The following is a 27,377-nucleotide window of genomic DNA, read 5'->3' as shown; positions in this document are numbered from 1 at the left end:
CGTGGAGGTGAACACGGGTCCCTCGGGCACGTGGGGGTGAACACGGGTCCCTCGGGCACGTGTGGGTCAACACGGGTCCCTCGGGCACGTGGGGGTGAACACGGGTCCCTCGGGCACGTGGGGGTGAACACGGGTCCCTCGGGCACGTGGGGGTGAACACTGGTCCCTCGGGCACGTGGGGGTGAACACGGGTCCCTCGGGCACGTGGGGGTCAACACGGGTCCCTCGGGCACGTGGGGGTGAACACGGGTCCCTCGGGCACGTGGGGGTGAACACGGGTCCCTCGGGCACGTGGGGGTCAACACGGGTCCCTCGGGCACGTGGGGGTGAACACGGGTCCCTCGGGCACGTGGGGGTGAACACCACGGCACGTGTGGGTGAACACGGGTCCCTCGGGCACGTGGGGGTGAACACGGGTCCCTCGGGCACGTGGGGGTGAACACGGGTCCCTCGGGCACGTGGAGGTGAACACGGGTCCCTCGGGCACGTGTGGGTGAACACGGGTCCCTCGGGCACGTGGGGGTGAACACGGGTCCCTCGGGCACGTGGAGGTGAACACGGGTCCCTCGGGCACGTGGAGGTGAACACGGGTCCCTCGGGCACGTGGGGGTCAACACGGGTCCCTCGGGCACGTGGGGGTGAACACGGGTCCCTCGGGCACGTGGGGGTGAACACGGGTCCCTCGGGCACGTGGAGGTGAACACCACGGCACGTGTGGGTGAACACGGGTCCCTCGGGCACGTGGAGGTGAACACCACGGCACGTGTGGGTGAACACGGGTCCCTCGGGCACGTGGAGGTGAACACCACGGCACGTGGGGGTGAACACGGGTCCCTCGGGCACGTGGAGGTGAACACCACGGCACGTGGGGGTGAACACGGGTCCCTCGGGCACGTGGAGGTGAACACGGGTCCCTCGGGCACGTGTGGGTGAACACGGGTCCCTCGGGCACGTGGAGGTGAACACGGGTCCCTCGGGCACGTGGGGGTGAACACGGGTCCCTCGGGCACGTGGGGGTGAACACGGGTCCCTCGGGCACGTGGAGGTGAACACGGGTCCCTCGGGCACGTGGAGGTGAACACCACGGCACGTGTGGGTGAACACGGGTCCCTCGGGCACGTGGAGGTGAACACCACGGCACGTGTGGGTGAACACGGGTCCCTCGGGCACGTGGAGGTGAACACCACGGCACGTGGGGGTGAACACGGGTCCCTCGGGCACGTGGAGGTGAACACGGGTCCCTCGGGCACGTGGGGGTGAACACGGGTCCCTCGAGCACGGGGGTGAACACGGGTCCCTCGGGCACGTGGGGGTGAACACGGGTCCCTCGGGCACGTGGGGGTGAACACGGGTCCCTCGGGCACGTGGGGGTGAACACGGGTCCCTCGGGCACGTGGAGGTGAACACGGGTCCCTCGGGCACGTGGGGGTGAACACGGGTCCCTCGGGCACGTGGGGGTGAGCACGGGTCCCTCGGGCACGTGGGGGTGAACACGGGTCCCTCGGGCACGTGTGGGTGAGCACGGGTCCCTCGGGCACGTGGGGGTGAGCACGGGTCCCTCGGGCACGTGGGGGTGAGCACGGGTCCCTCGGGCACGTGGGGGTGAACACGGGTCCCTCGGGCACGTGGGGGTGAACACGGGTCCCTCGGGCACGTGGGGGTGAACACGGGTCCCTCGAGCACGGGGGTGAACACGGGTCCCTCGGGCACGTGGGGGTGAACACGGGTCTCTCGGGCACGTGGGGGTGAACACGGGTCCCTCGGGCACGTGGGGGTGAACACGGGTCCCTCGGGCACGTGGGGGTGAACACGGGTCCCTCGGGCACGTGGGGGTGAACACGGGTCCCTCGGGCACGTGGGGGTGAACACGGGTCCCTCGAGCACGGGGGTGAACACGGGTCCCTCGGGCACGTGGGGGTGAACACGGGTCCCTCGGGCACGTGGGGGTGAACACGGGTCCCTCGGGCACGTGGGGGTGAACACGGGTCCCTCGGGCACGTGGGGGTAAACACGGGTCCCTCGGGCACGTGGAGGTGAACACGGGTCCCTCGGGCACGTGGGGGTAAACACGGGTCCCTCGGGCACGTGTGGGTGAACACGGGTCCCTCGGGCACGTGGGGGTGAACACGGGTCCCTCGGGCACGTGGGGGTAAACACGGGTCCCTCGGGCACGTGGAGGTGAACACGGGTCCCTCGGGCACGTGGGGGTAAACACGGGTCCCTCGGGCACGTGGGGGTAAACACGGGTCCCTCGGGCACGTGGGGGTGAACACGGGTCCCTCGGGCACGTGGGGGTGAACACGGGTCCCTCGGGCACGTGGAGGTGAACACCGGTCGTCCTGAAGTTCAGGGTTCGATCACCGGTACAGGTGGAGACAAATGGGCAAAGTGTTTTCTTTCACCCTATGCCCCTGTTACCGAGCAGTAAAATAGGTACCTGGGAGTTAGACAGCTGCTACGGGCTGCTTTCTGGGTATGTATAACAAAAAGGAAGCCTGGTCAAGGACCGGGCCGCGGGGACGCTAAGCCCAGAAATCATCTCAAGATAGGAGTGTTTGCAGTGTTGAACAGTCACCGGGGGTGTTGAACAGTCACCGGGGGTGTTGAACAGTCACCGGGGGTGTTGAACAGTCACCGGGGGTGTTGAACAGTCACCTGGAGGGTGTTGAACAGTCACCTGGAGGGTGTTGAACAGTCACCGGGGGTGTTGAACAGTCACCGGGGGTGTTGACAGTGTTGAACAGTCACCGGGGGTGTTGAACAGTCACCGGGGGTGTTGAACAGTCACCGGGGGTGTTGAACAGTCACCGGGGGTGTTGACAGTGTTGAACAGTCACCGGGGGTGTTGACAGTGTTGAACACAACTCAAACATCAAGGTAAAGTTCCGTCCTCTACCTGTTCATCACCATTCACTGTAGAACATAATAAACATACGTTACATTACTTGAATAATTGTGTGTGTAATTTTGAGAATGTAAGAATAATTCAGAAATAATGTTAGACCAATTTCCAGAGGCGAAGTGTTGCTGACACGAGGGTCGACATTCACTGTGTCACGCGACGCTCTCGAATTAAACAACTACGCACTTAACTTACTAATATAATTATGTGGATCTTAAAGAATAAATTGTTTATCAGAAGACGTAAATAATGTTGGTATGAAACGTAAGGTTGTTCTAGGGCATCAACATTATTTAACTAATGGTAAGAAAATAATTTGAGCCATCCAAGATGCGAGTCATACCTGGCCTCCAAGTGCCGGACCAACCGGGCTGTGGTGGGTATGTGGGCCTGCGGGCCGCTCCAAGCAACAGCCTGGTGGACCAAACTCTCACAAGTCAAGCCTGGCCTCGGGCCGGGCTTGGGGAGTAGAACAACTCCCAGAACCCCATCAACCAGGTATCAACCAACAGCCTGGTGGACCAAACTCTCACAAGTCAAGCCTGGCCTCGGGCCGGGCTTGGGGAGTAGAAGAACTCCCAGAACCCCATCAACCAGGCCAGAGCGCCCATAAGGCAGCAGGTGGCAGTTTGACTCCATGTCCAAGTCTCTTGGGGAAGCACCAATATCATACCAGGTTTATTTTCAGTTCACATTAGTATATACGGGTATTAATTAACCAGTGGCATGTTAACCGCGGAGGAATAACCTAAAGTCTTCCATAGTTCAACCACCAGTCGACAATACCGTCTCGTTCACCACCTCCTCCAGAAAAGATTATTTTGCTACCAGGGTAAACACAAGTTCTGGTCAGAACAATTATTATATTGTAAATAAGAACTACGCAAGAAGTGGACAATATGCGAGAGAGCTGGAGGCCACAGTTCACTTGTACAACTTCATTCTTGCCTTAATTACGCACTAGAGATGAACTGCGTGCTTACGTATCTACAAAGTAATTGAATATATATGAACGCAAATCTTGTTATGATCAGATTCTAGGAGGGTTGAGGGAAGACATTGCCAGAGCCCGCCTGCAAGGGTAGTTTGAGGAGGATGTGATGCGAGAGAGTAATGTGTAATGTATATTATAATGAGCGCATGACTCTGTAAGGATAACCATTAATGTCGGTGAAAGTAACTCGGAATTTTTTATATAAAGTAAATGCGCAGGTTTTGTAGGATACTTGTGCTTTATATTGTGTGAGAGTAATACAGGTATGTGCTACAAACACGCTCATTGTTTGCCTCCAATATATTTACCTGTTTGCTACACAATTGTCTATTTGACTCCAATATATTTACCTGTTTGCTACACAATTGTCTATTTGACTCCAATATATTTACCTGTTTGCTACACAATTGTGTATTTGACTCCAATATATTTACCTGTTTGCTACACAATTGTCTATTTGACTCCAATATATTTACCTGTTTGCTACACACTTCATAAATCAAATAAAGAATTTGGGTTCAACTTTAAACATCTTGAAGGGCTTTGAAAACCGCATTAGTCGCGATGAGAAATGACAGGCACATGCGGGGCATAACAGTGTCATGCCTTGAGATGCCTACATGTGATGGTATCCATAGGAATTTAATTTCAAATGTGTTTTCTTGAGTGGCAGACCAACTGGTTTGCAGAGGGTTATCTTGAGGTTATCTTAAGATGATTTCGAGGTTTTAGTGTCCCCGCGGCCCGGTCCTCGACCAGGCCTCCACCCCCAGGAAGCAGCCCGTGACAGCTGACTAACACCCAGGTACCTATTTTACTGCTAGGTAACAGGCGCATAGGGTGAAAGAAACTCTGCCCAATGTTTCTCCCCGGCGCCCGGGATCGAACCCAGGACCACAGGATCACAAGTCCAGCGTGCTGTCCGCTCGGCCGACCGGCTCCCGGGGTTGTCACAGCTCAAATACAACTTGGCTACAAGTATCTCCAGCAGTTAGGCTTGTATAGTATTCTAGATGAAGTATAGTGTGTGGACAAATACAGGGACACATACTAGAGCATTATATCTTAGACTATGATAAAGACTGAGTTATTTATAGATAAATCAAAAACTCACGCTGGATTAAATGATAAATCATCTTATTACAAATAAAGTATCTGAAATTCTTGCACTGCATTCATGTTTGGTTTCCAGTAGATAACGTATAAGATTAAGTAACAAGTGGTGTAGTGTGAAGACTATTAATAATAAACAGCGTTCTTATGATCGTGTAGTTCCCCCATAACTAACACAGTTATGTATTAGCAACAAAACTTGCCATTAATGTATAATGATTGTAAATATGTACTTAAATACTGAAATGATACTGGCAGCGCACAAAGCATTAGAGAGGGCACAAAAGTCTCTTATCAGACCTCAACGGAGATTATTACATAAACAATTACATCTATCCTGAACACCTTATAATTATGCTGTCAGGTAGGTACAGTGTGTTCCACCTCTTTAGCTATGTATTTATAATTAATCATTCATTATACATTACCGGTAGGTCTCTTCGCTAATATATGACTGTTTTAGCTGGGCACTCGTGAAGAGTGAGAGGATGATACGCTGTTCCTGCAGCAACACCTCAACAGTGTGCTACTAACTCATCACTCATGTGATGAATCATGCAGGCAGTGCATGACTCATCACATATGAGTCACAGTGTGACACCATCACTGCATACTGATGCAGTTTTTTTTTTCCTACCACAGACGTGGCCAGACATTTACAATGCTAACCAACATATATACATTTTCTTGTGTCCTCCATGGACAGGGTTAGAGATGTGTTAAACATATAGTTCAAGGGTTTATTGAACACTCAACCACAGAAGGTGATTCGGTGCTTTTAAAATGCTAAGCTAACCTACATACGGAAATACATAGATACACAGATTTACGTATGTCCTACATAAAGTGTTCGAGTGATGGTGTCACAGGTCTTCTACTGGTCAATCTTCTAATGGGCATCCTGGAACGCTGGATTAGCTATGATCTTATTGATCCAGTGTGATGTTTTGAGTATAAAAGTGAATCTGGATGCTTCCCTTCTATTGAATTGCGCCCTTTATGCTTGATCTTAATGATACGTCCACTGAACTTAAACTATCGCTAATATGATCTTAATATTCCCATAGGTCTAGCCCTTTAAGAGATTGTTTTTAGAAAATCCCCTGAACAAAAAATAATAATTGAACTTAATCATGTATGGACTTGGCGAGCCGGCGTTGTGTTGATGAAGGATGGCTTCAAGACATCCGTGGTAGTCGTGAGTCTTGTCTTGAGCAACAATAATGGTGCTTCACCAGTCCATACAACCTGGTGGACCAAACTCTCACAAGTCAAGCCTGGCCTCGGGCCGGGCTTGGGGAGTAGAACAACTCCCAGAACCCCATCAACCAGGTATCAACCAACAGCCTGGTGGACCAAACTCTCACAAGTCAAGCCTGGCCTCGGGCCGGGCTGGGGGAGTAGAACAACTCCCAGAACCCCATCAATCAGGTATCAACCAACAGCCTGGTGGACCAAACTCTCACAAGTCAAGCCTGGCCTCGGGCCGGGCTTGGGGAGTAGAAGAACTCCCAGAACCCCATCAACCAGGTATCAACCAACAGCCTGGTGGACCAAACTCTCACAAGTCAAGCCTGGCCTCGGGCCGGGCTTGGGGAGTAGAACAACTCCCAGAACCCCATCAACCAGGTATCAACCAACAGCCTGGTGGACCAAACTCTCACAAGTCAAGCCTGGCCTCGGGCCGGGCTTGGGGAGTAGAACAACTCCCAGAACCCCATCAACCAGGTATCAACCAACAGCCTGGTGGACCAAACTCTCACAAGTCAAGCCTGGCCTCGGGCTGGGCTTGGGGAGTAGAAGAACTCCCAGAACCCCATCAACCAGGTATCAACCAACAGCCTGGTGGACCAAACTCTCACAAGTCAAGCCTGGCCTCGGGCCGGGTTTGGGGAGTAGAACAACTCCCAGAACCCCATCAACCAGGTATCAACCAACAGCCTGGTGGACCAAACTCTCACAAGTCAAGCCTGGCCTCGGGCCGGACTTGGGGAGTAGAACAACTCCCAGAACCCCATCAACCAGGTATCAACCAACAGCCTGGTGGACCAAACTCTCACAAGTCAAGCCTGGCCTCGGGCCGGGCTTGGGGAGTAGAACAACTCCCAGAACCCCATCAACCAGGTATCAACCAACAGCCTGGTGGACCAAACTCTCACAAGTCAAGCCTGGCCTCGGGCCGGGTTTGGGGAGTAGAACAACTCCCAGAACCCCATCAACCAGGTATCAACCAGAACCTCTCTATCTTCTGCACAGGGACACACACAACTGAGAGTTGACGAGAACAAAGGTGGCGACCTTGGAAGGTCGTGGAGGGTGGCCGGCAGGTGTGTGTGTGTGTGTGTGTGTGTGTGTGTGAGTGAGAGGCTGACGGTGTCCTCACACACTGGCCAGGACACCAGAACACAGACTATCCCAGGTATGATAGGGAAATGGGACAGGAGTCATTGCTGTAAACAACCGATAGCTGGAAAGGCGGGATCCAAGAGTCAATGCTCGATCCTGCAAGCACAAATAGGCGAGTACAAATAGGTGAGTACACCCTCCTTTAGTCAACCTTCCCTCCATCTGTTTCTGGCTCGCTCGCGCGCGCTCCTACAAATAATAAGAACGCACAACCTGTTTTACCAAGGGTTGGTGTATACCGGCTCGTAGAAGGTTGCCGCTCCTTTAAACATACCTCATGTTTGTTTCAGAATTTCTTTACTCAACTACTTGAAGATGAAGCGTGAACCATCTACAGTCATCATGTCGTTCATTTCTTTATTACCTTGTTGAAAACCATCGCTGTTATTGACTTCCGTAGAGTGTTACGTGTGGTGCAGCAGAGTAGCTTGTTACTCGTCGGTGGTGGTGGGAGCATGCACTCCTGTGTGTCCTACCCCTGGTCCGTCTCCCGGTCCGTCTCCCGGTCCGTCACCTGGTCCGTCACCTGGTCCGTCACCTGGTCCGTCACCTGGTCCGTCACCTGGTCCGTCACCTGGTCCGTCACCTGGTCCGTCACCTGGTCCGTCACCTGGTCCGTCTCCCGGGTCCGTCCCCCCGGTCCGTCCCCCAGGTCCGTCCCCCAGGTCCGTCCCCCCGGTCCGTCCCCCCGGTCCGTCTCCCGGGTCCGTCCCCCCGGTCCGTCCCCCCCCCGGTCCGTCCCCCCGGTCCGTCTCCCGGTCCGTCCCCCCGGTCCGTCTCCCCCGGTCCGTCTCCCCCGGTCCGTCCCCCCCCCGGTCCGTCCCCCCGGTCTGTCTCCCGGTCCGTCTCCCGGGTCCGTCCCCCGGTCCGTCCCCCCCCGGTCCGTCCCCCCCCGGTCCGTCCCCCCCCCCGGTCCGTCCCCCCGGTCTGTCTCCCGGTCCGTCCCCCCGGTCTGTCTCCCGGTCCGTCCCCCCGGTCCGTCCCCCCGGTCCGTCCCCCCGGTCCGTCCCCCCGGTCCGTCCCCCCGGTCCGTCCCCCCGGTCCGTCCCCCGGTCCGTCAGCTGGTACACAGCGTCACTAATCTACAAACTGCAAGTACTTATCAGCATCAAATTTGCACATGCAGCTGAGCATGTGATAAGTGTTGTGGAACGGATGCCGCCAGAATTGACCCACCGGAACGCCAGTAGTCATTCTTGTCAATAATAAACATAAATTCACGATAATTAAATAAAATTAAAAAACTAATAATGAAAATGAGACGCCATGAAGCAAGTACAGTATTGTAAAGTAGAAATTTTTCTAGACGAAACTTGAGTTACTGGGATGGTTATCTTGAGAGGTTATCTTGAGAAGATTTCGGGGCTTTAGTGTCCCCGCGGCCCGGTCCTCGACCAGGCCTCCACCCCCAGGAAGCAGCCCGTGACAGCTGACTAACACCCAGGTACCTATTTTACTGCTAGGTAACAGGGGCATAGGGTGAAAGAAACTCTGCCCATTGTTTCTCGCCGGCGGCTGGGATCGAACCCAGGGCCACAGGATGACAAGTCCAGTGTGTTGTCCGCTCGGCCGACCGGCTCCCTGTGGGGAGCCGGTCAGTGGGCTGACAACCGTCCCATAATTAATGACAGTTATAGAAAGTCCAAGTCCAAGTCCAAGTTATAGTCTCCAAGTCCAGCAATGTTTCTTGCCTCGTTGCTTGATATAGTCTCAATGGTCAAGGCACATGGTGGCAGCGTTATTTAGTCCTGTGTAGCATTTCCTTGTTGGCAGTGTACCTTTGGTTCCGGTGTAACCATCATATGTCAGCTCATATTACAGTGTTCAATAACAGTGTTACCAAGCGCACCGATAGGAAGTGTTACTCAGGATAAGTAGTAGTCTTACATATATTAGTTTAGCATATATTTTATAGAGGTATTACATGAGCCCCATACTCATCCTGTGAGCAATAGTGTATTGTGAGCCCCATACTCATCCTGTGAGCTCCATACTCATCCTGTGAGCAATAGTGTATTGTGAGCCCCATACTCATCCTGTGAGCTCCATACTCATCCTGTGAGCAGTAGTGTATTGTGAGCCCCATACTCATCCTGTGAGCTCCATACTCATCCCGTGAGCAGTAGTGTATTGTGAGCCCCATACTCATCCCGTGAGCAGTAGTGTATTGTGAGCCCCATACTCATCCTGTGAGCAGTAGTGTATTGTGAGCCCCATACTCATCCTGTGAGCAGTAGTGTATTGTGAGCTCCATACTCATCCTGTGAGCAGTAGTGTATTGTGAGCTCCGTACTCATCCTGTGAGCAGTAGTGTATTGTGAGCCCCATACTCATCCTGTGAGCAGTAGTGTATTGTGAGCCCCATACTCATCCTGTGAGCAGTAGTGTATTGTGAGCCCCATACTCATCCTGTGAGCAGTAGTGTATTGTGAGCCCCATACTCATCCTGTGAGCAGTAGTGTATTGTGAGCCCCATACTCATCCTGTGAGCAGTAGTGTATTGTGAGCCCCATACTCATCCTGTGAGCAGTAGTGTATTGTGAGCTCCGTACTCATCCTGTGAGCAGTAGTGTATTGTGAGCCCCATACTCATCCTGTGAGCAGTAGTGTATTGTGAGCCCCATACTCATCCTGTGAGCAGTAGTGTATTGTGAGCCCCATACTCATCCTGTGAACAGTAGTGTATTGTGAGCCCCATACTCATCCTGTGAGCAGTAGCGCAAAAAAGTATTACAAAAGGCAGCTTAACAAAAGGCAAAAATCAGTCCTCGGCGGAATTTTGCACATGAACAATTACATTATAGTATACATTGGAAGTAAGTCTTTTGTTAATACCAATAATTTAAACATTGGATAATACAGGATCATACTCACCTAGTTGTGCTTGCGGGGGTTTGAGCTCTGGCTCTTTGGTCCCGCCTCTCAACTGTCAATCAACAGGTGTACAGGTTCCTGAGCCTACTGGGCTCTATCATATCTACACTTGAAACTGTGTATAGAGTCAGTCTCCACCACGTCACTGCCTAATGCATTCCATTTGTCAACTACGTAGAAGGGCTGCTGCTGATTATTTGGTTAGAAAAACTCGTGGTGCGGAAGGAGCGACTTTGCTGATGACAGCAAGTCAACGGTGACATAAGCTCCAGCAGCCGCAGCAGCAGCCGCTGCAGCAGCCGCAGCAACAGCCGCAGCAACAGCAGCAGCAGCAGCAGCAGCAGCCGCAGCAGCAGCAGCAGCAGCAGCAGCAGCAGCAGCAGCAGCAGCAGCAGCAGCAGCAGCAGCCGCCGCCGCAGCCGCCGCAGCCGCCGCAGCCGCCGCAGCCGCAGCCGCCGCCGCAGCCGCCGCCGCCTGTATAGTTAGTATCAGTGTAGTGAATATCAACATAACCTGTCACTTGGGAAGCTTTCTGTGAGCCCATGGTGGGCTTTAATAGGAGTTATATATAGGCCACCAAACTTAGACAGGATGGAAGCAAAGCATCTATGGGATGAAATATCTAGAGCATCTAGGTCTAGCAGTATTTGTCATGGGTGACTTTAATTTTAGTGGAATAAATTGGTCTAACAGAACAGGGAATAATGAAGCAAAAGATTTTCTAGAATTAATTGACGATTGCTTTCTTACGCAACACATTAAGGAACCAACGCGGGAAAATAATATTTTAGATTTAGTGTTAACTAACAGGGAAACACAAATTAATGACATCGAAATAGGAAGTGAGCTAGGGAACAGTGATCACAAAGAAATCAGATTTAACGTACAATGGAATAGATCTGTAAGAGAAAATTCTGTTAAAGTGCCAATTTTCAAAAAGCTGATTTTGGATCAAATAGATTGGAAAGTCTTGGGCATGGGGGGGGGGGTGTGGGCCGGTCTTGGAGCTAGACGTGAACCCAGCGACAGGTGACGTAAAAAGGGATTTCGATGTGGATTCACAATATAACTTATTTACAAATATTCTAAACAAAGCACAGGAACGTAGTATACCATACAAATTGAATAAATCGAATACTAATGACCCACAATGGATAACAAAGGATCTGAAGAACCTTATAGGTAGAAAGAGAGCTTGGTACAAAAGGCTTAAGAGTGTGGAAGTCAGTTTAGAACAGGAATTCGTACAGCTTGTTAGAAATGTTAAAAAAAGATGAGGGCAAAAAGAAACTATGAAGTTCGCATAGCAGGGCAAGCAAAGACAAATCCTAAAGGTTTTTTCAGTTATATCGAACTAAGACTAGGGAAAGGATAGGTCCATTCTCTGAGACAGGTCAGATAACGGATAATGATGAAGAGATGAGTAGTATTTTTAATAAATATTTTATATCTGTATTTACTAAAGAGGAACTTAACAATATGCCTTCAGCCGAACAAGTGTGTGGGTGGGGACGAGGACAGGTTGACTAGTTGAGCAGTTACCAGGGAGGATGTTATTAAACAAATAGTAAAACTCACACCAAACATGATCCACCTCCATCTCTCACCCTGTCTATGGAGGACAGAAGAAAATGTATATATGCTGGTTAGCATTGTAAATGTCTGGCCACGTCTGTGGTAGAAAATAATAATAATAATAATAAAAACATCTTGGTGGACCATGCTGCCTCAGTGGGGGCGGGGGGGGGGAGTCCATAGATGGCCGTGCTTCCTCCTGGACTGGGGTGAAGGGTGGGGGTGGGGGGGGGGGGCATAGTGCCTCATGCACAGGGTGTGTGCTGGTGGGTTGTGGGGGGGGGGCTGCCTGTCCTGGGTGTGGTGTAGGTGTGGCTGGACCTGCTGAACTGTGGCTGGTGGGTTGTGGGGGAGGTGCCTGTCCTGGGTGTGGTGTAGGTGTGGCTGGACCTGCTGAACTGTGGCTGGTGGGTTGTGGGGGGGGGAGGGTGCCTGTCCTGGGTGTGGTGTAGGTGTGGCTGGACCTGCTGAACTGTGGCTGGTGGGTTGTGGGGGAGGTGCCTGTCCTGGGTGTGGTGTAGGTGTGGCTGGACCTGCTGAACTGTGGCTGGTGGGTTGTGGGGGGGGAGGGTGCCTGTCCTGGGTGTGGTGAAGGTGTGGCTGGACCTGCTGAACTGTGGCTGGTGGGTTGTGGGGGGGGGTGCCTGTACTGGGTGTGGTGTAGGTGTGGCTGGACCTGCTGAACTGTGGCTGGTGGGTTGTGGGGGGGGGAGGGTGCCTGTCCTGGGTGTGGTGTAGGTGTGGCTGGACCTGCTGAACTGTGGCTGGTGGGTTGTGGGGGGGGAGGGTGCCTGTCCTGGGTGTGGTGTAGGTGTGGCTGGACCTGCTGAACTGTGGCTGGTGGGTTGTGGGGGAGGGTGTGGTGTAGGTGTGGCTGGACCTGCTGAACTGTGGCTGCGGACGCCTTCCTTGCCTCAGGTATCACAACTCCTCGATCAATGTGAAGATTGGTGGTTCTTGTTGCTCTGCTGCCCTGTGTCCTTACTCTCTCGGGGCCTTACAACTTGTATTCACTCCTTTTTCAATTATTCTTGAAAGTGTTCAATATAATTTTGTGTTTGCTGACAAATTCAATCGGGTGACAAAATTCAATGTTCGTAACATAATGCTAAATGTTTGTTTGTAATGAGTGTATAACATTACTCATTACCACATGTCTACCCTGTGTCTACCCTGTGGAGGTTCCAAGGATCAATATCCCCCGCGGCCCGGTCTCCCGGTTGGTTGTCTCGTCAACCAGACTGACACGTGTGCTCGCAGCCTGACGTACGAGTCACAGCCTGGTTGATCAGGTATCCTTTGGCGGTGCTTATCGAGTTCTCTCTTGAACACTGTGAGGGGTCGGCCAGTTATGTCCCTTATGTGTAGTGGAAGCGTGTTGAACAGTCTCGGGCCTCTGATGTTGATAGTTCTCTCTTGAACACTGTGAGGGGTCGGCCAGTTATGTCCCTTATGTGTAGTGGAAGCGTGTTGAACAGTCTCGGGCCTCTGATGTTGATAGTTCTCTCTTGAACACTGTGAGGGGTCGGCCAGTTATGTCCCTTATGTGTAGTGGAAGCGTGTTGAACAGTCTCGGGCCTCTGATGTTGATAGTTCTCTCTTGAACACTGTGAGGGGTCGGCCAGTTATGTCCCTTATGTGTAGTGGAAGCGTGTTGAACAGTCTCGGGCCTCTGATGTTGATAGTTCTCTCTTGAACACTGTGAGGGGTCGGCCAGTTATGTCCCTTATGTGTAGTGGAAGCGTGTTGAACAGTCTCGGGCCTCTGATGTTGATAGTTCTCTCTTGAACACTGTGAGGGGTCGGCCAGTTATGTCCCTTATGTGTAGTGGAAGCGTGTTGAACAGTCTCGGGCCTCTGATGTTGATAGTTCTCTCTTGAACACTGTGAGGGGTCGGCCAGTTATGTCCCTTATGTGTAGTGGAAGCGTGTTGAACAGTCTCGGGCCTCTGATGTTGATAGTTCTCTCTTGAACACTGTGAGGGGTCGGCCAGTTATGTCCCTTATGTGTAGTGGAAGCGTGTTGAACAGTCTCGGGCCTCTGATGTTGATAGTTCTCTCTTGAACACTGTGAGGGGTCGGCCAGTTATGTCCCTTATGTGTAGTGGAAGCGTGTTGAACAGTCTCGGGCCTCTGATGTTGATAGTTCTCTCTTGAACACTGTGAGGGGTCGGCCAGTTATGTCCCTTATGTGTAGTGGAAGCGTGTTGAACAGTCTCGGGCCTCTGATGTTGATAGTTCTCTCTTGAACACTGTGAGGGGTCGGCCAGTTATGTCCCTTATGTGTAGTGGAAGCGTGTTGAACAGTCTCGGGCCTCTGATGTTGATAGTTCTCTCTTGAACACTGTGAGGGGTCGGCCAGTTATGTCCCTTATGTGTAGTGGAAGCGTGTTGAACAGTCTCGGGCCTCTGATGTTGATAGTTCTCTCTTGAACACTGTGAGGGGTCGGCCAGTTATGTCCCTTATGTGTAGTGAAAGCGTGTTGAACAGTCTCGGGCCTCTGATGTTGATAGAGTTCTCTCTCAGAGTATGTGTTGCACCTCTGCTCTTCAACGGGGGTATTCTGCACATCCTGCCATGCCTCCTGGTCTCATGTACTCACCTAGTTGTGCTTGCGGGGGTTGAGCTCTGGCTCTTTGGTTCCGCCTCTAAACTGTCAATCAACTGGTGATCAATCAATCGTGGTCTCATGTGGTGTTATTTCCGTGTGCAGCTTTGGAACCACTTTTAATTATTTCATCGTGTAAATTATTATTTCTCTCACCTGCTTTTGACACAGATTTAGAACTTTTAAACGGGGCCAATAATTTAGATGTTTTATAGAATAAGTAAAGTAGTAAAGTCAATTTTATTCAGGAAAGTACATACATAGTTGATTTACAAACATAATGTTGGATTTATAGATAGAGGTAGTACATACAATACCTAAAGCCACTAGTACGCATAGCGTTTCGGGCACGCTCTTTAGGTCAGCAGTTTCTTTGGCCTTGAATGAGGGTAATCTCTCTCATCTCATTTATTTCTTGCAATGTATTTATCATTTTATTAATTCTGCTAGAATTTACCTACTTAAAATTATCTGTTAGATTAAGGACCTGCCCGAAACGCTGCGCGTACTAGTGGCTTTACAAGAGTGTAAATACTATGCTATGTATTCTCACTAACCCAATGTACCTTCTTGTATATAAATAAATAAATCAATAAATTAGGGTGTTAGTGTGCAACAATATTCCACGCTAGAGAGCACTAGTGTGTATATATATATATATATATATATATATATATATATATATATATATATACGATTCATTCAAAATTAACCCGTGACACCCGGGAATGCAAAAAAAGTGTTGCAAAAATATTTATATACGTGTATCTGTATTTGAATTGAACTTTAAAAATACTATTAAAATTGCATATTACTCCGTGAAAATTTGTTAATATATTAATTTTTGTAAACCGGTGTTATATAAAGATGACATATTTTTGTTTTTAATGTAATTTTAGTTTTAAATTTGTTAAATGTTTGCATAGGCCTATGTTACATTCGCGCATATAAAACTTGAGAGAGCATACATGTTCAGCCTATGTGTTACATATGTGTATGTCGAAAGGGAGCCGGTCGGCCGAGCGGACAGCACGCGGGACTTGTGATCCTGTGGTCCCGGGTTCGATCCCAGGCGCCGGCGAGAAACAATGGGCAGAGTTTCTTTCACCCTATGCCCCTGTTACCCAGCAGTAAAATAGGTTCCTGGGTGTTAGTCAGCTGTCACGGGCTGCTTCCTGGGGGTGGAGGCCTGGTCGAGGACCGGGCCGCGGGGACACTAAAGCCCTGAAATCATCTCAAGAAGATGTGGTGATTGGGAGTACAGCAGAGAGCACAGAAGTGGAAGTGATGTGGTGGAGGCTGACTCCATACACAGTTTCAAATGTAGATATGACAGAGCCCAGTAGGCTCAGGAACCTGTACACCTGTTGATTGACGGTTGAGAAGTGGGACCAAAGAGCCAGAGCTCAACCACCGCAAACACAACTAGGTGAGTACAGAGGGCGGGGAAGACGGTCAGTAACCTTAGCTTAAGGCGGGCCCGGCCCTGCCACCCCTCTCTCATGCACTAGGGGTTTTTCCTTGTGTCTTCATTCACTGCGCGCGCGTATGCGCTCGCCTAACAGTGACTGTGGGAAGTAGGGTGTAGCATTTATGCCCCACCTTGCTATACTCTTGTACCTCTTGAGTTGTAATTTAACCAGGTTAAAATTGTCACATCAGTTCCTAAAGCTGTAGACATGGCTGGTTTAAACAGCTATGCAGCTGATTGAGCAGTCTCCGTGGTGTAGTGGTAAGATACTCGCCTGGCGTTCCGCGAGCGCTTTGTCATGGGTTCGTATCCTGGCCGGGGAGGATTTACTGGGCGCAAATCCTTAACTGTAGCCTCTGTTTAACTCAACAGTAAAATGTGTACTTGGTTGTAACAAGGATTCTTCGCGGCGGGGATCGTATTCCAGGGACCTGCCCGAAACGCTACGCGTACTAGTGGCTCTACAACCATGTAACAACTCTTGTATATATCTCAAAAAGCTTTAGTACATTCTACTTATTGGCGACACATACGGGCTACGGGTATATCCGTACCTTCCTTCCACTTTAGGCTGTCCTGGGGCTAGATTCACGAAGAAGTTACGCAAACACTTACGAACCTGTACATCTTTTCTCAATCTTTGGCGGTTTTGTTTACAATTATGTAACAGCACCAGGATGCCGGAACAACCGTAGACATCTTCAAGAGAAAACTGGACGGTTTTCTAAGAGAAATTCCGGATCAGCCGGGCTGTGGTGGGTATGTGGGCCTGCGGGCCGCTCCAAGCAACAGCCTGGTGGACCAAACTCTCACAAGTCAAGCCTGGCCTCGGGCCCGGCTTGGGGAGTAGAACAACTCCCAGAACCCCATCAACCAGGTATCAACCAACAGCCTGGTGGACCAAACTCTCACAAGTCAAGCCTGGCCTCGGGCCCGGCTTGGGGAGTAGAACAACTCCCAGAACCCCATCAACCAGGTATCAACCAACAGCCTGGTGGACCAAACTCTCACAAGTCAAGCCTGGCCTCGGGCCCGGCTTGGGGAGTAGAACAACTCCCAGAACCCCATCAACCAGGTATCAACCAACAGCCTGGTGGACCAAACTCTCACAAGTCAAGCCTGGCCTCGGGCCGGGCTTGGGGAGTAGAAGAACTCCCAGAACCCCATCAACCAGGTATCAACCAACAGCCTGGTGGACCAAACTCTCACAAGTCAAGCCTGGCCTCGGGCCGGGCTTGGGGAGTAGAACAACTCCCAGAACCCCATCAACCAGGTATCAACCAACAGCCTGGTGGACCAAACTCTCACAAGTCAAGCCTGGCCTCGGGCCCGGCTTGGGGAGTAGAACAACTCCCAGAACCCCATCAGCCAGGTATCAACCAACAGCCTGGTGGACCAAACTCTCACAAGTCAAGCCTGGCCTCGGGCCCGGCTTGGGGAGTAGAACAACTCCCAGAACCCCATCAGCCAGGTATCAACCAGATGATGTTTATAACAATAACAACAGTTGATTGGGAAGTTTTCATGCTTGTAAACTGTTTAATAAATGTAATCAAAGCCGTCAAAGGTTGGGGAGAGATGTACACGTTTGCAAGTGCTTGCGTAACTGCTTCGTGAATCTGGCCCCTTGTCATCTTGCTCCTCGGATTCTTGACTGTTGTGATAATATCCTCTCGTGTCTCTTCTAGTGCTATGAAACTGTTCACCCACACCCTAACCTGTCATCCTACAGGGAGACTCCTGCTTCTGGCAGTTTTTGATTAGTTTATTGTGCACCCCATACTCATCCTGTGAGCGGCAGCGCAAAAGCAAAGGCCACAAAAGGTCTTTATCAGACCTCATGTTAGATTATTACATAAACAATTTCATCTATCCTTCACACCTTATAGTTATATGTCGGCTAGTTACAAAGAGTGTTCTATTTCAAGAGCTATATATTTACAGTAAGTCATTATACATTAATGGTAGGTCTTATTGGTAATACATAATTGTTTGAGCAATGGAGATATTACAGAGTCATAGGGGAGCTGCTGTTTATTATTAGTCTTCACAATACTGAGTTTCTTAATCTCATATGTCGTTTATCTACTGGGAGCGAAATGTGGATACAGTGCAAGGATTTCAGGTATTTTATCCTTAGTAGTAAGATAGGTTGCCATATCATACAGAGTGAGCTTAGATTTATCTCTAAATGGCTCAATTTTACTACACTCCAAGATATAGTGTTCGAGTGTGTGTCCCTGTCTTTGTCCACACACTTTACGTCATCTAGATCCGTATACAAGCCGAACTGCCAGAGATACTTGTAGCCAAGTCTTATACGAGCTGTGACAACATCTGTTAGTCTACTGACTTTGTTACTTGCCCCATACACATGTTTTACTTCACACATTTCATTGTGATAAACAATGGACCTGCTAGTTCCAGTTTGCACTGTTCTACTTTCTTCAAATCCATCCAGGAGTTCTCGTCTAATGACACTTTTAAGGGACCTATTTGATAACTCAAGATTCCGTTCAATACTGTCTTTATTTACTGCAGCCTTAGCAAGGGCGTCAACTTTGTCATGTTCCTGCATGCCAATGTGAGAAGGAATCCACAACATTTTTATATTTACCCTCTTGCTAAGTATTCTTATATATCTACGTCTAGCTTGCAAGACAAGCACGTTATTACTTGATTGCAAACTGTTTATTGCTCGTAGTGAGGAAAGGGAGTCGGAAATAATTAAGCTGTCTACTTCAGTGTTGTCAATAATTTCGAGTGCTACCAGTATCGCTACCAACTCGGCTTGCATTGTGGATGCCCAGTTACTAATTCTTATATTTCTTTGAATTGTGCTGCCATCGGGCTGATGAGCAATAACAGCACTTCCTGCCCTCCCTGTAGCTGTACTGAGTGATCCGTCAGTGTATATGGTCTGTGCAATGTTGTTTTCAGCTTGTATATTGTGAATGTGTTCTATGGTGCTTAATTTAGCAGCAAGCTGAGCATGAGGGTTGTTTGTGATTAGTGTCTTGGTGGGGTATGCAGGGGTCAGGATGTCAAAAGGTACTATCTGCCAGGGTGGAAGGAAGTGCTGTACTCTTTCATCTGTATATACATCGTGCAGTCCCATCATTTTAATATGAATGGCACTAAACTTTTGTCTTAATCTTTGCACTTTAAAATTTAGTTTTTGTGGTGAACGAGGTACGGACTCCAGGCTGGTGCGCATAACTCAGTACTGGGGTAATGTTAGCTGTGCTACCCCAGTACTGGGTTACCTTTCAACTGTATAGCCTTGAAAGCCCATATTTAGGTATATAACCTGAGGACCAAACCACACATCACACGGGAGACATCTCCCGTCACGCAGGGTGCAGTCACACCTCCACACATCTCCAGTATCATCTCTTGATACTGGTAATGGCTCAAAAGGGCCACCACTTACGGGCTGTTCATGCCCGTGCCACCTTTTGGCTGGCTTAATCTTCATCAATCAATCTATCTACACATCAGAAAATGTAGAAACAACGGCGTCCTGGACGGACCGAAACGTCGTAGTTTCTGAATTTTCTCTTGTGTGGTTTGGTGATCATATCTTCAGCCACGTTATTGTTGTTCATGGTCTGCATCAAGATCTGCGAGTTGGAGAACCACTTAGGTTGATGAAAGGGAGCAGTAGAGCAACAGAAGTACACATACATCGCATCAGGCTTGGGTACCCATGTGCATGGGAAATAGGCTTACAGGTTCCGGAAGATGAGAGGAAATGTCAACACTGTGGAGAAATGCCCGACAGACCACTGGAACATTATCTAACACAGTGCACAGTTACTACCACAACAGACCACTGGGACATTATCTAATACAGTGCACAGTTACTACCACAACAGACCACTGGAACATGATCTAACGCAGTGCACAGTTACTACCACAACAGACCACTGGGACATTATCTAATACAGTGCACAGTTACTACCACAACAGACCACTGGAACATGATCTAACGCAGTGCACAGTTACTACCACAACAGACCACTGGGACATTATCTAATACAGTGCACAGTTACTACCACAACAGACCACTGGAACATTATCTAACACAGTGCACAGTTACTACCACAACAGACCACTGGGACATTATCTAATACAGTGCACAGTTACTACCACAACAGACCACTGGAACATGATCTAACGCAGTGCACAGTTACAAACTCATTAAAATTTCCACAGAGCAGAAGTTGTTGTTAAACACGTGGGACAAAATCTTACTGAAGCGACCATACGAGTCATAAATACTCATACTCCGCCCAAGTAAAACAGAAACAAGCAACACTTAGTTGCTTGCTCCAGAGGCTTAGGGCCCACGCAGGAATATCCCTGGGGAAAAATACACAAGAATGAAGTTTTTGAGAGAATAGTATCTCGGTTTCCAACACTAATTACCAGTTGCAATATAGAGCTGTTGTATATGCAACAGGAGTCTGAATATATATACCTATGGGCTCGCATTGCACAGCAATGTGCACAATAGCTATCTCCCTTGTTATTGGATTGAGACCCGTCATGTTTATACTCTAAACACACGTGTAGTATTCTGAGGGTATGGAGGCCGCCGTAGGTCCAGTCTACTTTACCTTGCGTTGATTCTGGAGGTTAAGGTCCCCGCGGCCCGGTCTCTGACCAGGCCTCCTGGTTGCTGGACTGGTCAACCAGGCTGTTGGACACGGCTGCTCACAGCCTGATGTATGAGTCACAGCCTGGTTGATCAGGTATCTTTTGAGGTGTTTTATCAAGTTCTCTCTTGAACACTGTGAGGGGTCGGCCAGTTATGTCCCTTATGTGTAGTGGAAGCGTGTTGAACAGTCTCGGGCCTCTGATGTTGATAGTTCTCTCTTGAACACTGTGAGGGGTCGACCAGTTATGTCCCTTATGTGTAGTGGAAGCGCGTTGAACAGTCTCGGGCCTCTGATGTTGATAGTTCTCTCTTGAACACTGTGAGGGGTCGGCCAGTTATGTCCCTTATGTGTAGTGGAAGCGTGTTGAACAGTCTCGGGCCTCTGATGTTGATAGTTCTCTCTTGAACACTGTGAGGGGTCGGCCAGTTATGTCCCTTATGTGTAGTGGAAGCGTGTTGAACAGTCTCGGGCCTCTGATGTTGATAGTTCTCTCTTGAACACTGTGAGGGGTCGGCCAGTTATGTCCCTTATGTGTAGTGGAAGCGTGTTGAACAGTCTCGGGCCTCTGATGTTGATAGAGTTCTCTCTCAGAGTACCTGTTGCACCTCTGCTCTTCAACGGGGGTATTCTGCACATCCTGCCATGCCTTCTGGTCTCATGTGGTAGTATTTCTGTGTGCAGGTTTGGGACCAGCCCCTCTAATATTTTCCACGTGTAAATTATTATGTATCTTGAAAATTATCATTGGTATAAAATCTCAGTTTGAAAGATTGCTATTAACCAATATGTAATTTTTCTTGCAATTGTGATATACTTCGTGTTCTTTAAAGGTAAGGTCTTCCGACATGAGTATACCCAGATCCTTTACGTTGCTTTTTCGTTCTATAATATTAATTGACTGCGATTTGTACGTGGGTTCTGCTTTTATATTTTCATTTTTTCCGTAGCGCATGAGCTGGAACTTCGTTAAACACCATATTATTTTCTGTAGCCCATAGAAAGACCTGATCTACATCTGATTGGAGGTTCGATTTGCTCTATGTTGCCTACTCTCATAAAAATCCTAGTGTTATATGCAAAGGATGATACAGTGCTATAGGTTGTGTCCTTATCTATGTCCGATATGAGGATGAGATGCTGTGATTCCATGTATTTTGTGATCTTCTTAGCACTCTCTCAAAGATTTTTTTTAGCTAATTATAGCTAAATTACACACACACACACACACACACACACACACACACACACACACACACACACGCACGCACGCACGCACGCACGCACGCACGCACGCACGCGAGTGCGCAGGAGCACGCTCGCTTGGGGGGGGGGGGGTAGTCTCAACCCCTCACTCTTCATTCCACTCTCCTTCTCCCCCCCCCTTCTCCCCCTATTTTCCCTTATATCTCCGTCCTTTCTACCGGGTGAACTTTTCTTCTACTTTCTCCCCGCCGCCTTGACGGTTTCTAGGTGGAGCGGGCAGGTGTTGTTTGGTGGGCGGCGGGGGAAGTGGGCCCCTCTCTAACCTGTTCCTCACACCACCTGTGGTGTCCCTCACACACACACACACACACACACACACACACACACACACACACACACACACACACACACACACACACACACACACACACACACACATGGCAGGTTATACCTTGTAATCCACCTCACACACCACGAATTTAAATGTCTCTCACACTCTCTCTGTCTCTCTCTCTCTCTCTCTTTCTCTCTCTCTCTCTCTCTCTCTCTCTCTCTCTCTCTGTCTCTGTCTCTCTCTCTCTGTCTCTCTCTCTCTGTCTCTCTCTCTCTCTCTCTCTCTCTCTCTCTCTCTCTCTCTCTCTCTCTCTGTCTCTGTCTCTGTCTCTCTCTCTCTCTCTCTCTCTCTCTCTCTCTCTCTCTCTCTCTCTCTCTCTGTCTCTGTCTCTGTCTCTCTCTCTCTGTCTCTCTCTCTCTCTCTCTCTCTCTCTCTCTCTCTCTCTCTCTCTCTCTCTCTCTCTCTCTCTCTCTCTCTCTCTCTCTCTCTCTCTCTCTCTCTCTCTCTCTCTCTCTCTCTCTCTCTCTCTCTCTCTCTCTCTCTCTCTCTCTCTCTCTCTCTCTCTTGTTATTCACTCTTAATGTTACAAATGTGAGTCACAATGTTACTCTTCATTCGTTTGTCTTAATTTTAAAATAATTCTTATTGTCTGAGACGGTAAGCCAGTTCTTCAGGTTATCGGGGTCCACATAGGCCTACTGCTGACCTTCCCCAAGATTCAGCCCAAAACAGTTGCCTAACTCCCGGGTACCTATTTACTGCTAGGTGAACAGAGACATCAGGTGATATGAAACTTGCCCAACTGTTTCTGTCCAGAGATTGAACGAGAATCCCTCGATTACGAACCAAGGATGTTGAGCACTGGTTCGAGTCCCTCCAGTGTGGAGCAGTTCAGCCATTCCTCGTCAAGAAACTGCCGTGCCCTAACCTAACCTAACCTACCAGAGGACCCGCGAACAGAAAACGGGATGTTAGGTCAATTTCGCGAGCCGCTGCCATGTTCTTGTTAGACGGTTTTTGGCGTTAGGTAAAGTATTCATCCAAATGCGACGTGGTATAAAGAGGGCAGTTGAGCAGTTAGGCGAGGTCCACCGGTGGTTGGTGTCCACTCTCAAGTCATGATGATGGACGTGCTGTCCGCCATACGTCACATTCACCTATATTATTAACCAACAAGTCGTGCCCTTCAGCTACGGCACCAATTTGGCAGCAAACCCCCCTCTCTCTCAAGTTTTAAAAGCTTCTCTATATGTATTGTGTCGTAGAGGATCAGTTGTTGGTTCATGGTGTACAACTTTATGAATAACTCCGTTAACATTTGTAAAAAAGTATTTAAATTAACAACATATTACAGATCAGTGAATGTTAACAAACTTGTGAGCGTCTTGTAGGGAGGGCAGGAGTTCGTGGAGCATCTTGAGGGGGTTATCTTGAGGTTATCTTGAGATGATTTAGGGGCTTTAGTGTCCCCGCGGCCCGGTCCTCGAGCAGGCCTCCACCCCCAGGAAGCAGCCCGTGACAGCTGACTAACACCCAGCTACCTATTTTACTGCTAGGTAACAGGGGCATAGGGTGAAAGAAACTCTGCCTATTGTTTCTCGCCGGCGCTTGGGATCGAACCCGGGACCACAGGATCACAAGTCCAGCGTGCTGTCCGCTCGGCCGACCGGCTCCGGACCGGGGTGTAGCAGTTATTGCAGAGTTGTTGACTGCGGTGACTGAGAAGGTCACGGGCACACAACCTCCACGTAAAGGTCAAGCTCAAGGTGGAGGTCATTCATCAACACCACACAGCCTCCACGTAAAGGTCAAGCTCAAGGTGGAGGTCATTCATCAACACCACACAGCCGCCGCCTCTTTCTTTTTACTCTGGTTTATTTTTATTTTTATCGTGGCAATTATTTATCGTTCACGCCCTCACACAGGCAGGTGTAGGTGTGTGTACCTACACCTGCCTCGTGGCTACACCCCAGGTGTGTGCCTACACCTGCCTCGTGGCTACACGCCAGGTGTGTGCACCTACACCTGCCTCGTGGCTACACCCCAGGTGTGTACCTACACCTGCCTCGTGGCTACACCCCAGGTGTGTGCCTACACCTGCCTCGTGGCTACACGCCAGGTGTGTGTACCTACACCTGCCTCGTGGCTACACCCCAGGTGTGTACCTACACCTGCCTCGTGGCTACACGCCAGGTGTGTGCACCTACACCTGCCTCGTGGCTACTCCCCCAGGTGTGTGCCTACACCTGCCTCGTGGCTACACCCCAGGTGTGTGCCTACACCTGCCTCGTGGCTACACCCCAGGTGTGTGCACCTACACCTGCCTCGTGGCTACACCCCAGGTGTGTGCCTACACCTGCCTCGTGGCTACACCCCAGGTGTGTGCCTACACCTGCCTCGTGGCTGCACCCCAGGTGTGTGCCTACACCTGCCTCGTGGCTACACCCCAGGTGTGTGCCTACACCTGCCTCGTGGCTACACCCCAGGTGTGTGCCTACACCTGCCTCGTGGCTACACGCCAGGTGTGTGTACCTACACCTGCCTCGTGGCTACACCCCAGGTGTGTGCCTACACCTGCCTCGTGCCTACACCCCAGGTGTGTACCTACACCTGCCTCGGGGCTACACCCCAGGTGTGTGTACCTACACCTGCCTCGTGGCTACACCCCAGGTGTGTGTACCTACACCTACCTCGTGGCTACACCCCAGGTGTGTGTACCTACACCTGCCTCGTGGCTACACTCCAGGTGTGTACCTACACCTGCCTCGTGGCTACACCCCCAGGTGTGTGCCTACACCTGCCTCGTGGCTACGCACCAGGTGTGTGAACCTACACCTGCCTCGTGGCTACACCCCCAGGTGTGTGCCTACACCTGCCTCGTGGCTACTCGCCAGGTGTGTACACCTACACCTGCCTCGTGGCTACACCCCCAGGTGTCTACCTACACCTGCCTCGTGGCTACTCGCCAGGTGTATGAATTATAATGACTCATGATCCTGCTAACTGCCAAGGTACATAAAGGGTTTTGGCTTGTCACTCCAGTTTGGTATATATATTACCATGTGAACGAGGATGTCTATAACGCTCACTGTGACGGTCACGGTCTGCGACCTTACTGTGAGCAACTGTGAGGTGCCCCTACAGTGCCCACACCTAAATTAGATTGTGGTGAAAATGGAACATTCAGGCAACGTGAAGGTTGAAAATTCAGGCAACATGAAGATTGAACATTCAGGCAACGTGAAGATTTGAACATTCAGGCCACATGAAGGTTCAACATTCAGGCACGTGAAGATTGAACATTCAGGCAACGTGAAGATTGAACATTCAGGCAACGTGAAGATTGAACATTCAGGCAACGTGAAGATTGAACATTCAGGCAACGTGAAGATTGAACATTCAGGCAACGTGAAGATTGAACATTCAGGCAACATGACGATTGAACATTCAGGCAACGTGAAGATTGAACATTCAGGCAACATGGAGATTGAACATTCAGGCAACATGAAGATTGAACATTCAGGCAACATTCTCGCTCATATAGCGAGAATGTTGCCTGGAGGAGGCGCAGGAGAGGGTCGACAGCAACACTCGTGATTACAACATCAAGTTTTGTTGTCTCTTGTATTAGTGCATCTGTGGTTGGCCAGCCTGGTTGACCAGTCCAGCAACCAGGAGGCCTGGTCGACGACCGGGCCGCGGGGTCGCTGAGCCCCGGAATCACCTCAAGGTATCTCTGAATATTGAGGCGCAACTAAAGCAGACATTCAAGTTCATTGACTTGTTAATGTTGTGTTCACAATGTTCACTTTGTTCATTGGCCTTTTGTTAATAAGTGTTCGTCATGAACGATATGGAAGAAAATGCAGAATAGAATCAGTTAAGAGCAGAGGTGCCATAGGCACAATCAGAGAACACTGTATAAACATCAGAGGTCCGCGGTTGTTCAACGTCCTCCCAGCGACTATAAGAAATATTGCCGGAACAACCGTGGACATCTTCAAGAGGAAACTAGATTTATTCCTCCAAGGAGTGCCGGACCAGCCGGGCTGTGGTGGGTATGTGGGCCTGCGGGCCACTCCAAGCAACAGTCTGGTGGACCAAACTCCCACAAGTCAAGCCTGGCCTCGGGCCGGGCTTGGGGAGTAGAATAACTCCCAGAACCCCATCAACCAGGTACCAACCAACAGCCTGGTGGACCAAACTCTCACAAGTCAAGCCTGGCCTCGGGCCGGGCTTGGGGAGTAGAACAACTCCCAGAACCCCATCAACCAGGTATCAACCAACAGCCTGGTGGACCAAACTCTCACAAGTCAAGCCTGGCCTCGGGCCGGGCTTGGGGAGTAGAACAACTCCCAGAACCCCATCAACCAGGTATCAACCAACAGCCTGGTGGACCAAACTCTCACAAGTCAAGCCTGGCCTCGGGCCGGGCTTGGGGAGTAGAACAACTCCCAGAACCCCATCAACCAGGTATCAACCAACAGCCTGGTGGACCAAACTCTCACAAGTCAAGCCTGGCCTCGGGCCGGGCTTGGGGAGTAGAACAACTCCCAGAACCCCATCAACCAGGTATCAACCAACAGCCTGGTGGACCAAACTCTCACAAGTCAAGCCTGGCCTCGGGCCGGGCTTGGGGAGTAGAACAACTCCCAGAACCCCATCAACCAGGTATCAACCAACAGCCTGGTGGACCAAACTCTCACAAGTCAAGCCTGGCCTCGGGCCGGGCTTGGGGAGTAGAACAACTCCCAGAACCCCATCAACCAGGTATCAACCAACAGCCTGGTGGACCAAACTCTCACAAGTCAAGCCTGGCCTCGGGCCGGGCTTGGGGAGTAGAACAACTCCCAGAACCCCATCAACCAGGTATCAACCAACAGCCTGGTGGACCAAACTCTCACAAGTCAAGCCTGGCCTCGGGCCGGGCTTGGGGAGTAGAACAACTCCCAGAACCCCATCAACCAGGTATCAACCAACAGCCTGGTGGACCAAACTCTCACAAGTCAAGCCTGGCCTCGGGCCGGGCTTGGGGAGTAGAACAACTCCCAGAACCCCATCAACCAGGTATCAACCAACAGCCTGGTGGACCAAACTCTCACAAGTCAAGCCTGGCCTCGGGCCGGGCTTGGGGAGTAGAACAACTCCCAGAACCCCATCAACCAGGTATCAACCAACAGCCTGGTGGACCAAACTCTCACAAGTCAAGCCTGGCCTCGGGCCGGGCTTGGGG

The 27,377-nt window shown here is 50.3% G+C and overlaps 3 protein-coding genes across 6 annotated transcripts in view; 2 read left to right on the top strand and 1 right to left on the bottom strand.

Annotated features, from left to right (window-relative positions):
- Window positions 1–27,377, top strand: part of LOC123768916 (Ankyrin repeat-rich membrane spanning) — an 866,672-nt gene that overhangs the window by 59,484 nt on the left and 779,811 nt on the right. The gene's annotated exons all lie outside the window — the stretch shown is intronic.
- Window positions 67–8,628, bottom strand: LOC138354680 (proteoglycan 4-like). Its single transcript, XM_069309038.1, has 2 exons — window positions 8,592–8,628; window positions 67–2,339 (listed from the first exon to the last, which is right to left on the bottom strand). Exons 1-2 carry the CDS (start codon window positions 8,626–8,628, stop codon window positions 67–69), a joined length of 2,310 nt encoding a protein of 769 aa, XP_069165139.1.
- Window positions 23,189–25,741, top strand: LOC138354679 (small proline-rich protein 3-like). Its single transcript, XM_069309037.1, has 2 exons — window positions 23,189–23,241; window positions 25,405–25,741. Exons 1-2 carry the CDS (start codon window positions 23,189–23,191, stop codon window positions 25,739–25,741), a joined length of 390 nt encoding a protein of 129 aa, XP_069165138.1.

The sequence above is a fragment of the Procambarus clarkii genome, chromosome 64, assembly GCF_040958095.1.
Source record: "Procambarus clarkii isolate CNS0578487 chromosome 64, FALCON_Pclarkii_2.0, whole genome shotgun sequence".
Taxonomy (NCBI): Eukaryota; Metazoa; Arthropoda; class Malacostraca; order Decapoda; family Cambaridae; genus Procambarus; species Procambarus clarkii.
Note: the sequence above shows the minus strand (reverse complement) of the source record. Positions and strands in the feature narration are given on the sequence as shown.